Genomic DNA, 14,815 nt, shown 5'->3' on the forward strand with positions numbered 1-14,815 from the left:
CCACAGTCACAAAGGATTCTTATATTTTATTACGCAAGTTACTAGACAGTGTTTTCCAACACATGAGCTCATTAGAAAAACTAAATGTTAACACGAAGGAATGGGATCAATTAATCATTTATTTTATTTCAACCAAAATCGATCAAGCAATGAAGAAAGAATGGGAAAACTCGTTACCAACAAATTCTCTTCCCACATTGCAGGAATTCATAGAATTTTTAACAAAAATATGTTTTACCCTCGAAACTTTGTATAATCATTCACAAACAAATATTCACAACGCAAAATCAATCCCAAACAAACAATTACCCCAATTTTCAAAGCCTTTTAAGGATAGGGAACATTCATTTGCTATAACGAATACCATTTTATGCCCATATTGCAAAAATAATCATTATATTTACAATTGTTATGCAATATGCCCATAAGTTCAACACATCTCACAATGCTCGCAACGATACAGCTGCAAACATCCATCAAGCACAATCATCAGTTATGCAGGTTATAAATAGTGAAACATCACAGCAACAACCAAGCGAATCACAAAATATTACTCGTACATATCATTCATTTACAGGCATTTGCCAAACCGAAGTTTTACTATCAACAGCAGAAGTCTTCACAGACGACTGTTTTGGACGGTCACACAAATGTCGCGCTTTATTAGACTCTGGAAGTCAAAGTCATTTAATCGCGCAAAAACTATGCAATAAATTGCAATTAAATCTCGAAGAATTCAGTTTACATCTCAAAGGTATTAATCAAGCATCTACTAATATTACGCAAAAAGCAACCACAAATATCAAATCAAAATTTTATTCATTTCAAGCTAGAGTATCATTTTTAGTCGTACCAAACATAACTAAAAACTTGCCTCTAGTAAGTTTTGATTCTAGAAATGTTGTACTTCCACACAATCTGAATTTAGCAGATCCAGAATTTAACATCTCCAAAAGTGTAGATATTTTATTAGGTGCTAATTTGTTCTATGATTTATTATGTCACGATCAAATAAAGTTGGGTAAGGACAAACCTACATTGCAAAAGACACAACTCGGGTGGATTTTGTCAGGCACGGTTAATCTCAACCATACGATAGTACGTAGATCAATTTGTAATCTTAACACAGAAATTTCAAACGAAACACTTAATAAAAATTTGTTAAAGTTTTGGGAAGTGGAGGAATTGCCACAAAAACAAATACTAACATCAGAAGCGCAGTATTGTGAAACATATTTTAAAGAAACGACAACACGTAATGCAGAAGGTAGATTTATTGTAAGATTGCCATTTTCAGATAAGATAGATGAACTTGGTAATTCAATGTCAATAGCCTTAAAACGATTTCACGCAACCGAATCGCGATTAGAAAGGAATAAAAATCTCAAAAATGAGTACCACAAATTTATGCTGGAATATGAACAATTAGGTCATATGTCTCCTAATACAAATAACTCAAAAAGTATCGAAGAAATATCGCATTTTTTACCGCATCATGCAGTAATAAAAGAATCCAGTACTACGACTAAATGTAGGGTAGTATTTGATGCTTCAGTAAAAACTAGCAATAATATTTCACTCAACGACCGGTTGCTCATGGGACCGATCAGTCCGATTTATTCCATATTATCATTAGGTTAAGACTCAGAAAAATTGTGTTAAACGCCGATTGTAAAATGATGTTTAGGCAGATTTTAGTGCATCCACATGATCGAAAGTATCAGCAAATTTTATGGCGATATGAACGACAACAGCCTATCATGACATACACTCTTAACACATTAACTTTCGGAACAAAATGTGCGCCATACCTTAGTACACGTTGTTTACTGCAATTGGCAATTGATAATGAAGAAAGTTATCCAAAAACAGCTCAAATAATTAAAAATTCATTTTACATTGACGATTTGTTAGTTAGTGTAGATACCATCGAAGAAGCTTTGCAATTATATAAAGAGCTTACAGTCATTTTTAGTACTGCAGGTTTTCAATTAAGGAAATGGTCATCAAATATAATCAACGCATTCTTTATGATATTTTAGGAAATGGAAATAATGATGAAAAATTGGTTCAATTTTGCGAAGGCAAGGAGTTAAAAACCTTGGGTGTGGTCTGGAATTCGATTTCAGATACACTGCATTATTCGGTAAACATAAAATCTATTCCTACACTAATTAACAAACGACACGTACTTTCAATAATTAGTCAAATATTTGATCCGATGGGACTTATTGTTCCAGCCATTATAAAACAAAAAATATTAATACAAACATTATGGACATTAAAACTCGGTTGGGATGAACCATTGCCAGAAGAACTACGTCTTTCTTGGATCACATTTGTAGAACAACTAAAATCATTACACGATATAAAAATACGCAGACATGTAGTATGTGAAGAGGCAACACGCGTTGAAATTCACGGTTTTAGCGATGCTTCTGAAAAGGCATACGGTGCGTGCTTGTATTTAGTATCAATAGACAAATACGGTAATTATTACTCACATCTTTTATGTGCTAAATCCAGGGTTGCACCTATAAAAAAAGTTACATTACCAAGACTAGAATTATTAGCTGCAGTTTTATTAGCAAAACTTGCAAATAATGTAATCTCATCTCTGGGAATTAAAATTTCAAAAATAGTTTATTATTGCGATTCAACCATAGTACTCTCATGGATAAAAATAGATCCTAGCCAACTTAAACCATTTGTAGCACACAGGGTAATAAAAATTAACGAATTAACAGATAAGGATAATTGGAGACATGTAAAATCGGAGCATAGCGCGGCCGATATTATTTCACGTGGTATCAATCCAGCACAACTCTCACAGTTGGAGATTTGGTGGCAGGGACCTTCTTTTATATAAAGCGGGGAATCTGAATCAGATATTTTTATTGAACAACCTATCTCATCATTACCAGACATCAAACTAACTCTATTAAATGTTCGGGATGATCAATTTAATCTCTTTACTAGATATTCAACGTTAAGTAAATTGCAACGGGTAGTAGCGTACTGCTTCAAATTCAAAAACATTACTTTGGGAAAAAACAAGACATTGACAAATACTTTATCAGTTTCAGAACTCGAAATATCACTTACAGCTTTAATTAAGATTGCTCAACACGAACAGTTTTCACAGGAAATCAGACTTCTCCAGAAATCACAGCCATTAAATAATAATAGTAAATTAATTTCTTTACATCCATTTTTAGATGAACATGGTGTTATTAGAGTAGGAGGGAGATTGAAAAATTCTCTACTGAACTACGAAAACCAGTTTCCCATAATTTTATGCGGTAAACATATTTTTACAAAACTCATCATTAAACACGAACATCTGAAACATTTACATGCTGGGACACAAAATTTATTATCAATAATTCGTTTAAAATATTGGCCCATTCATGGAAAAAATGCAGTGAAGGGTGTAATCAGGTCCTGCGTACGATGTTTCAGGGCAAATCCAAAACCTACAAGTTTTCTAATGGGGAATTTACCAACTGCTAGAGTAATACCCAGTAGAACATTTTCCAAGTGTGGCATAGATTATGCCGGACCAATTTTTGTGAAAGATGGAATTTTACGCAAATTCAAATTGGTAAAAACATACATATGTATTTTTGTATGTTTCGCAACTCGCGCAGTTCATATTGAACTAGTAAACGATCTTTCCACTGATAGTTTTATAAATGCACTAAAGCGTTTTATATCGCGGAGAGGCAAGCCAAGTGATGTGTTCTCGGACAATGGATCCAATTTTGTAGGTGCTCATAATCATTTTCGTGAACTCTACGAATTAACTCAAAATTCGGATCATAATGAGAAGGTTTCAAATTTTTTATCACACGAAAAAATTACTTGGCATTTTATTCCTCCTAGATCGCCTCATATGGGAGGTCTATGGGAGTCTGCAGTTCGTTTGACTAAATTTCATTTAGTTCGAATATTAGGAAATGCAAATGTAACGTATGAAGAGATGATAACAGTTTTAACACAAATCGAGGCATGTCTTAATTCACGTCCATTGACTCCTCTTTCCGATGACCCTGACGATTATTTACCACTCACACCGGCTCACTTCATAATCGGTGAAACATTAGCTGCGATTTCACAAGCAGATCTTAAAGAAATCAAGATTACACGATTGTCACGATACCAACGGTTACAGCAGCTATTCCAGCATTATTGGAGTAGATGGTCGCATGAATATTTGACACAAATGCAACAACGACGTAAATGGAAACACGACCAGCAGAGTCCAATTAAAATAGGAGCTCTCGTTATTCTAATGGAAGAAAATACTTCACCACTTCGATGGCCAATGGCACGTATAGTCCAGCTTCATCCAGGAGCAGATCAGGTGGTGCGTGTAGTATCGGTAAAGGTACCAAGTGGTAGTGTATTCAAACGTACGTTAGCGAAAATTTGCGTGTTACCAGTAGAAGATACGGAAATTTCTATTGAACAATCAACCTAACAATTATTGTTTTTATAAAGCTTCCATTGGAAGAATTTGTATTACTTACCATAACATATTGTTTTTATATTTCTTTGAAAGCAGATCTTTCAAGGGGTTCGGCGTATGTGCAATTTTGCACTAATTTTAATCTAGTATTCATTATTAGAGTTTGTATTTGAATACAAATAGAAATGTCACAACGTTCCATTAAAAATTTCAATACAGTTCATTTAGTTCAACAAATTTGATATTATTCTCCTTAATCGGAGTGGTCCTTCGAGACACAACAAACAATACACATCAGATTTGATTTTTTTAAATATCTCGTTTATTTACTTAGATATGGGGGGTGGTAAATTTTCAAATTGTCACCCTGTATATGCAAGAACGCATTCTTCAGATACGGGTTTGCCAACTTCTAGCAGTAAACATAACTAAACACTTGGTCTAAATTGGCCTGGCGTTTTCTTCTATCGGTGACGTGCAACTCTTCTTACTGTTATACTAATTAACTATTAACTAATTAACTAAATAACTAATAATCGTTCCGTAAAGTTCGTTCTTGTGATTAGTAGACCACATTCTATGCTCGTTGTATAATATAGGTACTATTACATTATTAGTCCTGGATCATATACATTATATTTTTATATTTATATTTATTTTTTAAAAATAAATGAAGAAAGTATCCAAAATGAAAAGGGTAGAAATATACCTGGAAATTTGTTGTGTTGGTGGTCTAACGATTTACAATAACATTGAAATGCAAGTTGACTTCTTATCCTCACATTAGGATTGGTGACTGAAGAATCCAGGTGGGTGCAGAGGAGGTCCAGGAGCCACCCATGGTCTCCTATTTAATTACTCAATGGTACGAATATTGTGGTTATGCCCTCATTTGGCCTGTGCATCATATTTCATAATAGTTTGTTTGACGACTCAGACGAGCACAACAATTTTGATTAGCAGCACGTAGGAAATCGTCACTTTATATTTTAGAACAATTTCTGATAAGTTCCGTGATTGCACCATTACAATGGACCTAATTTTGGAATTTCTTCGTTTCGATGATGACACATCTGACTCATATCAATCTTGGAATTTAGTTTTGACATAAAAAAAGTCCTGATGCGAAGTTGGAGAAGTAGAGAGAAAGTATTTCAAAACCATTCTTTACCGCTGATCACAAACGGATCACTAATACCTTCAATATTACACAACGATTTTTAGAAATGCATTTATTTTTGTACAGCCAACAGTTGCATTACGATTTCGTACATTTCTCCTAAGCATCACATTTAGTCAGCATCATTACTGAGAAAGTGGTGTTACAATCACTTTCAAATTTATTCGTGTGAACAATATTGATCTCTCCATACCTGCTGCGCGGTACTTTTTTCGTACCATCCCAAAACCTGCAATCAAAATGAATTTACTACCAATTCCTTTTATTACGAAGTTTAAATGAACCGCCATTCAACAATGTACCGTTAGATTATACCATCTGCATTCTGTTTTATACAGTCATAGAATACGAGGCCATTACTACATCACATCAATAGTAACTTTCTAAAAGAAATACCTGTTTCAGACCCGCATGTCTACTTTAGTTGGCCCGCCATAGCGCAAGAGCGAGTGTGGCGCTTTAAGTGTTTTTTATTGATAAATAATAATAATAATGACGGAAAATGGATAAGTTTTAAGAACTAATTATACTTTTAAATAATTGTACATTGACAGTAGATGTAAGATAAAATAAGTGAATACAGTTATATGTGTTTACAGTTGCTTATGGAGACTTCAATGATGACTTAGACAACGAAATTAAAAACTAAATAATTATGTTGTATTCCGCTAATTAATGGTTTTGTGTTGTGAGTGTTTTGTGTTAATCTCAAAAATGGAAATTAGGATACACTACATCTGTTTCATCACATTTTGGATAATTACAAAAGGTATGATTATAAGAACACCTCCGTTACGAAAGCAACTTTGCCACTGTTGTTGATTTCAATTGAAAACTTATTCGCCTGTCGACGTCACGTTTATGTGTAGTAAATGAAAAACGTACACTGAAATCCTTAATAACCCCGAAATACGAGTTAAAAGGTCTTTAGGGCATTCCAATCCATATAAAAAATAGAAATTGAGCAATACACGAACTTTATCTATGTATGACTTTTAAGTTTTAAGTGTCGAAAATCTCCTTGCTGCTTAATCCTGCACTTGGTTTCCAAGAATTGAGGATGTAGTGACGTGTTTATGAGGAGTGTTTTTCTTTGAAGGTTGTCAGAGTTTAGTAATATATCGTCTTGTTTATTTCGTGTAACGTACTTGATTGAAGGATGTGAAAAACGGACGGATCGTTAACTCAAAGGTTACCTTGTATTTGAGATATATGTAAAATTGTTTAATTTAGTAAATGCACTGGAAAATGTGCACGTCTCTTTCAATGTAGGTTTGCAGTAAGTATTCGTTTCTCGTACCAATTAGAAAGTAGATTTCTCCTGATCATGAAACGTCTTGACCTAATTACTTTCTATACTTACTCTAATCAGTTAGGCTTAAATGCAGCTTCAGGAAAAGTAAAGTTCGCTATTATTAGTATTAGTATTATGTTTAATTACCCTAACGATTAATGCAGATAACAGTTCTTTAATTTATCATTGTAACTAATCGACACGTGAGATCCTATAACCTATAACACAAAAGCTATGGGTTATGAGTTATGAATATATTTTCTTGAGACCCTTGTAAGTTATTCCGATCGATGCGCTTTCCTGTAGTGGAAAATTTATATGGCATGGCAACAAAATTCAATAAATTGTTATTTTGCCTCTTCAAACATTAGCTCTGTATAATATCTCTATAAAATGTCTTTTTATACAATCGATCTCCAAAGTAGAGATTTGCGCTCATATTTGACAACGCAAACGTCATCTTTTTCGAGGAATGTCACTGTCACAGATGTGTTCGCGTGTTGGGTCAAACGGTGCTATTAATTTTTAGATAGATTCAATTGAATTGATTTTAGTGGCATGAGTCCTATATCCGCCTTGTAAGCCGCAGGTTTGAGGCATAAGATTGAAAATACCAACTAAGAGATGAGAAGGGGAGAATTTCACAATTTATTAAAGTTGAGAAGAAAGTGGTAGGCTGATAAGAGGTTCAATCTTCGGGACAAGTCGTCCACTTTTTAGTTGAACATTTTTTACAGAGGGCGCCAAGTGACATACAGTCATACCGAGCGATAAGAAGCAGTTTCTTATCGCTCGGTATGACTGTATGTTTTGCAGGGGACTAAATTCATCTCATTCATCACGAGACACTTCAAGTATAATATATATTGCTGTGTGCACTGGTTGGGTCAAATAAGAACCATACACACAAAAATAACTGCATTTCCCCACGCTGGGCGAGCAAAATGAACTTCGGGCCAAATACAACACTTTTCGAACCTAGCAAGACCTTCAATGACTTTTCTTTTTATCGGTACAGATATGCACTCCGATACAGTAGAATGATTTAATTCTGATCTTAAATTTCTGACCTCCGCCACACAGTGATCAAGATTAAAATCCATAAATTCCAACCGGGCTGTTAAAAATTTTTTTTCACTACTAGCGTCTGATGACATGATTATTAACCCTTTTTCCACTTGTAAAGTAGGCTTTCTCGGCAGTTGTTCAAAGTGGTTAATAATGTGGACATTATTAACTAGTAGTCAATAATGAGAATGTCACGCTGTCACTTTTAGAAAACACAACCCGAAATTTCGCTCAATAAACGTTTAGACAAGTTATCTAAAATGAATAATTGCCACCATCCGCCATTTCTAGAGAAATTACATACCTAAAATTATAACATTTTGAAAAAATTCGAACGAAATTACTCTTTGAAAATATCCCAATGACAGAACAAAATACGGCCTGTTTGACTTGTACTTACTTCAACGTACTTGATTGACATTTTAAATTAATAAACAAAAAATTCTGTCTAATCGTTCACTTTCTTATCAATATAATACGTTAATTTAGAGGACTTCAAGTGGTAGTAGTGAAAAAAATAGTATATATACCACGGCAGAGAAGTCACCTTACACCCCTCGAGATGTAATCTTGGTGCTCAGGCAATAATACTGGACTTCTCTACCTTGGTATATAATGTACTATTAACTAACACTTAATTAAACTTTGGGCGTGAATCAATAAAGTTAATCGTAGTAGAGCACAAGACCTCTCCTTTCATGGTTAAATTATCCGAATGAACACAAAACTTTTCAAATGCCTTGATCCAAACCACAACGTCCCAACTGACAGTGTTTACACAGCAACATATTGCTGTGTTTATTTTGTTTGGCAGGATGAAATTTTCAGAAATCTTAATTAATATGGACTAGGGCGGTCTTTTGTGTGTAATTAACATTTGTAGTTAAATTTTATTAATTTGTCGTTGGCGAGGTCGTTGGTCTATGTAACGGCATGGGGATTATTGTGTCATATCAGAAAGCGGTCAAGATAGTTTATGTTTACATTTTTATTTTATTTAACTCTGGGAATTGTTGAGTCTTTATATGTTATCAATTGTAAATGCTTAATTTAATTGATGGGTGGATGTGATTTATCGTTTTTCTGTGTAGTTAAGAGATATGAAATATTATTTTTTGTATGATTGGTTGTTATAATTTTGATTTTCGGAAGAAGGGTTTCGCCGTAAATAGGACGTTAACAAGAAAAGCGTCGCTTTTAGCCACAGTCAACGAAGAACTAAGTTTAATTGAAATTTAGAATCGGCTTTTAGTGTCAATCAGAGCAGAGTTCTTTTGGAAATTTTAAATCAGCTTTTTGCTACGTTCAGCACCCAGTTACGTTTTGTTGGCGAATTTATTTCGCTTCTTGCGAATTCCATCGTTGATTTACGGCCAGTTAGTACTCATTTGAAGCCACAGCTAGCATTGAAAGTTTTCGTTAAATGAGTTTGAAGATTGAAAAAATTTCGTTTGTGAATCCGGAAGCCGAATTCGCAGCTAGTTTTTGTTCTACGTTCTGAAGTCTTGGCCATCAAAGGTGCCCCAAAGAGAGGTGTTTATCGGCGCTCCTATAAGTGTGTTTTCAACGTGATTCAGTTTGAAGTTGAGTTTTTTTTTATTGGAACGTCCTTGTCTATCCGAAGTGAAGATGCTGCGATTACCCGGTCGTTAGTGTAAAGTGTGTTAATTGAAAATTGTAATTTTTGGTGAACTGTGTACGGATACCTTTTGTTTGGATTACAATTCCCGTACAAGTAATGTAAGTAGTTCAGTTAAGTTTTAATTTTAGTCTTTTTGTAATAATTGTTTGTGTTTTTGTACCACTTTCCTTGTGTGGGTTAGAATTAAATCGCACTTTTGTAATTGTCACATTAATTCTCCGTGTGTTTCATTCTAACGACATTTCTAATTTACCTGTGTTTTCATTGGATGCTTGCCCAAGGTCCACTTTAATTATTCAAAAGTTTGAAGTGCAGTTTGGAGTTTAAGATCGAGTTTAAGATATTTGGTTTGACTCACTATCTTTTTTAGAAGTTAACAGGTTAACTGAGAGCAGAGTCGAATCTCTGATCTGTGCTGGGGAGAAGTTTTGTGCCGTGTTAATAAGTGAAGGTTTTTGTGTTAGTGTTTTGTGTACGGTCTTTCTGGCCTACGGATCAGTGCACACAGCAATATATTTACTTGTATTGCTCATCGACATATTTCTATAATACATCGCGGAAAAAACAAGGAAGCGACAGAGTGTAAGGAAGAAACAAGAAGTCAGTTCTGTCGGCACTCGCCAAGTGCCACTTTTGAATTTTTTTAGTTTGTAGGTCTTTGAACCTGAAACATAGCTGTTGACTTATTTTCAGTTACGATATAGAAATATTCAATATTCACCGCTCGATGCCATTATGACTGCTGAAACATACGTTCTGAGAGCTTGACTCAAAATTGAGTAAACCATTACGCCACTGATCTTCACAATCATGAAAGTTCCCCGTCGTTTTTCCCTCGATCTTTCCATAAACGTTATAAAAAAGTGATCATAATTATGTATTTTTTGGAATTCTGAAATTCTTTTACACTTTTGGAATTCTGGTGTTCACTTTTAACTTCAGTGTTTTACCCTCGGGTTTACCCTTGGGTACACCCCTCAGTTTGTTGTCTAAAATATTATACCGACAATATGCATAGTCTCCTTTGATAGTATAACGCCCATTTTGAAACCTATGAGATAAAAAAAATAGAAAAAGATAGAAACCCAATTCTCGTTCCACCCTAATCTCTATGTTCCTCCGCATAATGGTGCTTTATAGACGTGCATTAAATTATTCCATCAAATAAAAGAACTGATTTATGCTCGTTTTTTGGTGCTGTACGTTTTCTCCCACGTTTTCTGCGCCAATCTCTGCGTTACAATCTAAAACCGAGCCTAAAACCTATATACCTACATTTCCAATCGAGTTTTCATATGTAATTTAATATATTGTGGGGTTGAAGGAGGATCTCGGATCGGGTAAATTATGCTTTGTACATCAACGCCCACGGTTTCTACGCTACTATTTTAACAACTATACCGAATCTTTGAATAAGGAATGGTTATATATATTATTATATATATAATTTCATGCTAATAATAATAACCGAGCTAATAACTAATGTATCTATCGTCTAGCCGCCAAAGTTCGCACTTGAATATTGTGCTGTCGATTATTTTTTGCATACGATTTTGCCGAAGAAGAATCCTCCCTTGAAGTCCCATGTAAATTCGTCATGAAATTATTATTGAAATGCCTTGAAATCACTGAAGTCGTATTGAAATCGCTTGAGTTTTACATCGCTTGGTATCCTTTTTAAAACACTTGAAATTGCATCTTTTGAAATTACAATGAAATCGATTTTAAAAAAACGACAGTTTACTTTCCGGATTTCCCGGGAATTTAAACTATACGTGTAGACGTTGGCGTCGGAAGCAAAAGTAGATTATTGATTGATTACAGTAGAATCATTCATATTCTGAAGTTCGCCTAAATAAACTTTCCTTATTAAATTTTGTATGTAGGTAAGTAGATTTTATAATTTTAGGGACGTTTTCTTAAACAAAGAAATCAAATTGAGATTATAGTATTTACAGGCAAGTACAAAAAAGTGAACAGTTTCGCAACCTGCGCAGCGCTTTAGAGCGTACCGACTTTGTGTACAGGGTAAACCAGCTAATTATATCGTCGATTTGGGTGGTGTTAAGGGGAGCTACCCCAACATATTTTATTAGCTTTCCTCTCGGCTTTCCTATAGTTCCGACCGAGGGGAAAATCACCGGCAAAGATTTATAAAACAATCATCCATTTAGCGTGTAAATCCATGAATATCCACCAGACATTTTTGGACACAATCGGACATGCAAGAGATATGCTTCGAATTCTCGGACATCCACGGGAAGCCCTCGCACATCCTAGGATTTCTATATGGATATCCCCGGACATCCACGAGATATCTGATATTTCTTTTGAAATTGATCGAGATATTCGAATTCCCTATAGACATCTACGGATGTGACAGGAAAATAAACAACTCAATTCCTCAAAACCTTCCCCATGGATATTTAATTATTGACGAACCAAAATAATTGTGAAATGTTACAACATGTTTCGATTGTTAATCATCTTCAGGTAACAAACTAAAATATTTAAAGTTAAATTAATTAAGTTTGTTACCTGAAGATGATTAACAATCGAAACATGTCGTAACATTTCACAGTTATATCCGAGGTTATATCTGTTAATAAATATCCATGGGGAAGGTTTTGAGGAATTGAGTTGTTTATTTTCCTGTATAGTTCATCACCCCATTTAGAGATATGGATCAACCAAGAGTATTTTCCGATGTACGGATGTACTACACGTAAATGCACGGAACGGAACTTGAACGAAGTCTTCCGATTTGGAAATACCACTAATAGGATTTCCACCTAGTCTGATTCTCATTGGTCGGTATTTACAGAATAATAGCATGCTATGGGGTGAGTTGAATTATCGAAAATGATCACCCCTGTGATCAACTCTCCAAAAACATGAGGCGCATGCTTGAATGTCTCGAGTGTAATATAGACTTTTAGAGATTTTTTACTTTAAAATATGAAGTTTAGCTACTTTCATATTCAAGGGCACCAATCGTCATCGAGTCCTGAATTTTTTTTACCTCGTCCTCGTTTAGAAGTGCGTTTATTTTTGAAAACTTTTTGCAATATTAGAAGGAGCATACGCAAAAACCTAGCCAAATCGGATATTCCATCCTCCTATGTGCTAAAGAATTCAAGAAAGAACACTTTGGATCTTCAGTTTAGTATATTGAAAATGTAAAACCACCTTTCAGTTTGCCCATTTGGTGGAGTGAATCGAAGTAGAAAGACCGTCTATTATACTTTTGGTCGGCGATTGTCGTCGAACGGATGTCAAACTACTGACATTGAACGTGTAAACACCTCGTCGTCCGTAATGGATGTGCCGATTGAATGGAGTACTGTAGTATGAAGTTTTTAGTCCGACAATATCACAAGCTCGATCACAAGTTAATGCTGTGCAAAAATGTGTGAAACATGGACGAGATTTTTGGATGTTTATTAAAACCGAGATTAAAACCATGATTCATTATGGTTTATTTGCAATTTTAGCCGTAGTGGTAATGTTTCCCTCATACTTGAATCGTTTCTTTGAATTACTCGCATTATCTCAATGACCAAAACATGAATTTTGATCAAAACATGTCAAAATCGTTATTTATGCACCAATCTCGTTGGGAAAAAGACCAAGAACATTATCTCAATGACCCAAATGCTTATACTTGCAAAATTCAAAGTAAATACTCGTAACTGCCTCTTCATACTGGTCTGTTTAGCATGGTTTAGCAGCGCTGCACTGCGTCCTGTCCTTCTGCATAAAAGCGCTGCTAAGTCGCCCAGTGCGAAGGAGCACTTACGAGTATTTACTTTGAATTTTGCAAGTATAAGCATTTGCTTACTTTTATTCATACGGGCCATTATCTCAATGACCCTCGCAATGGCCAGAACATGAATTTGATCTATTTTTGGCGGCCACATGGATATTGATCAAAACATGTCAAAATCATTATTCTTGCACTGATATATTTTACTTACCTCACGATGAGGCGCCGAAGATATGATTTTTTAGTAACCGCCGTCTTCAAAGGCGTTTAAATAAATTTGCCGAGGGGTGAACCACTGGTGAAGTATGGTGTACAAGACAAGTGTGATGAAGTCCGTGAAGTTCATATGAAGTTTTGGTGAAGTCCATGAAATATTGGTGAAGTTCGTGAAGTATTGTTGAAGTACGTGAAGTACTGATGAAGTATTGCTGAAGTTAGTGAAGTTTAAGTGAACTATTGGAAAAATGCATGAGGTTGTGGGGAAGTTTATAATCAAATCCCTTAACAAAAATCGTACGGTAGTTCAATTCACGGTTGTAACCACTAAAATTCGAGGTAAAATTAAATAAATTTCTGCGAAATAAAAATGAAAGTATAGATTAAAAAATCTATGCTGAAAGGTTAGTTTTTTATCCGCAAAAGTATGGCATTCATTTATGAAAGACTAACTATGCCCATTTCTACAAAACAAAAGGACAGTTACACAGGCGACAGACACCCTGATGAGACAGCGACTCATAGACGTACTGATAGTCCTTGCGTCGTATTTATGTGTAGGTACAAAGATCGTAAATTGTTTCCATTTAAAAATTTAATAAATCCTTTCCTTTATTACCATCAGGTTCAGGTAGCTAAATAACACTTTTATTAGGTATACAGTGTGTAAAGCGATGGGGTATACAAGAGGGAATTTTTTTAAAATATTGATTTATGACAAAAATTTATTCTTCATGATATTTTTTGCTTGCTTTGAAAGTACCAATAACGTTTCGAGTGTTTGTGGTTTGATAGCAATAAGCCGCGTACAGACCGGATTCCAACGCCAAGCCAACGAATCCAAGCACATGTGACGTTGGCGTTTGTCGTTGGAAACGATTGGAATGCCCTCATCCACACCAAAATTTAAGATTTGAGTTGGACTTGGTGGGACCGTGTTGGGTAAAGTTCGGTAACCGGTGCTGCTGGTCTGTTAAACAATGTCAAGCGACGAGGACGATTTACTGCTGGCGAGTGCGGGGTTTTTAATAATGAATTAGGAGTTTGTATAGTGGCAGTCACTTACTAGAGGAACTTCAAAATGAAGATGGTGGACATTTTAAAAAGGCAGACAAACGACTAAAAACTAAAATCGCGACAAATCCTGTCCAGACCACATCAAATTTCCCTTTGATGTA

General features: G+C 35.0%; 1 protein-coding gene across 1 annotated transcript in view; it reads left to right on the plus strand.

The window, feature by feature from the left end:
- The first annotated feature begins 6,062 nt into the window (after positions 1-6,062).
- LOC116164364 (tyrosine kinase receptor Cad96Ca-like) overlaps positions 6,063-14,815 on the plus strand; it is a 270,318-nt gene continuing 261,565 nt past the window's right edge. The window contains exon 1 of the mRNA XM_031478533.1: positions 6,063-6,420. Within this exon, the coding sequence (XP_031334393.1) occupies positions 6,327-6,420 (94 nt within the window). The 5' untranslated portion in view covers positions 6,063-6,326. The remainder of the gene's footprint in view (positions 6,421-14,815) is intronic.

Source organism: Photinus pyralis, unplaced genomic scaffold (assembly GCF_008802855.1).
Source record: "Photinus pyralis isolate 1611_PpyrPB1 unplaced genomic scaffold, Ppyr1.3 Ppyr1.4_LG2, whole genome shotgun sequence".
In the NCBI taxonomy this organism is placed as follows: domain Eukaryota; kingdom Metazoa; phylum Arthropoda; class Insecta; order Coleoptera; family Lampyridae; genus Photinus; species Photinus pyralis.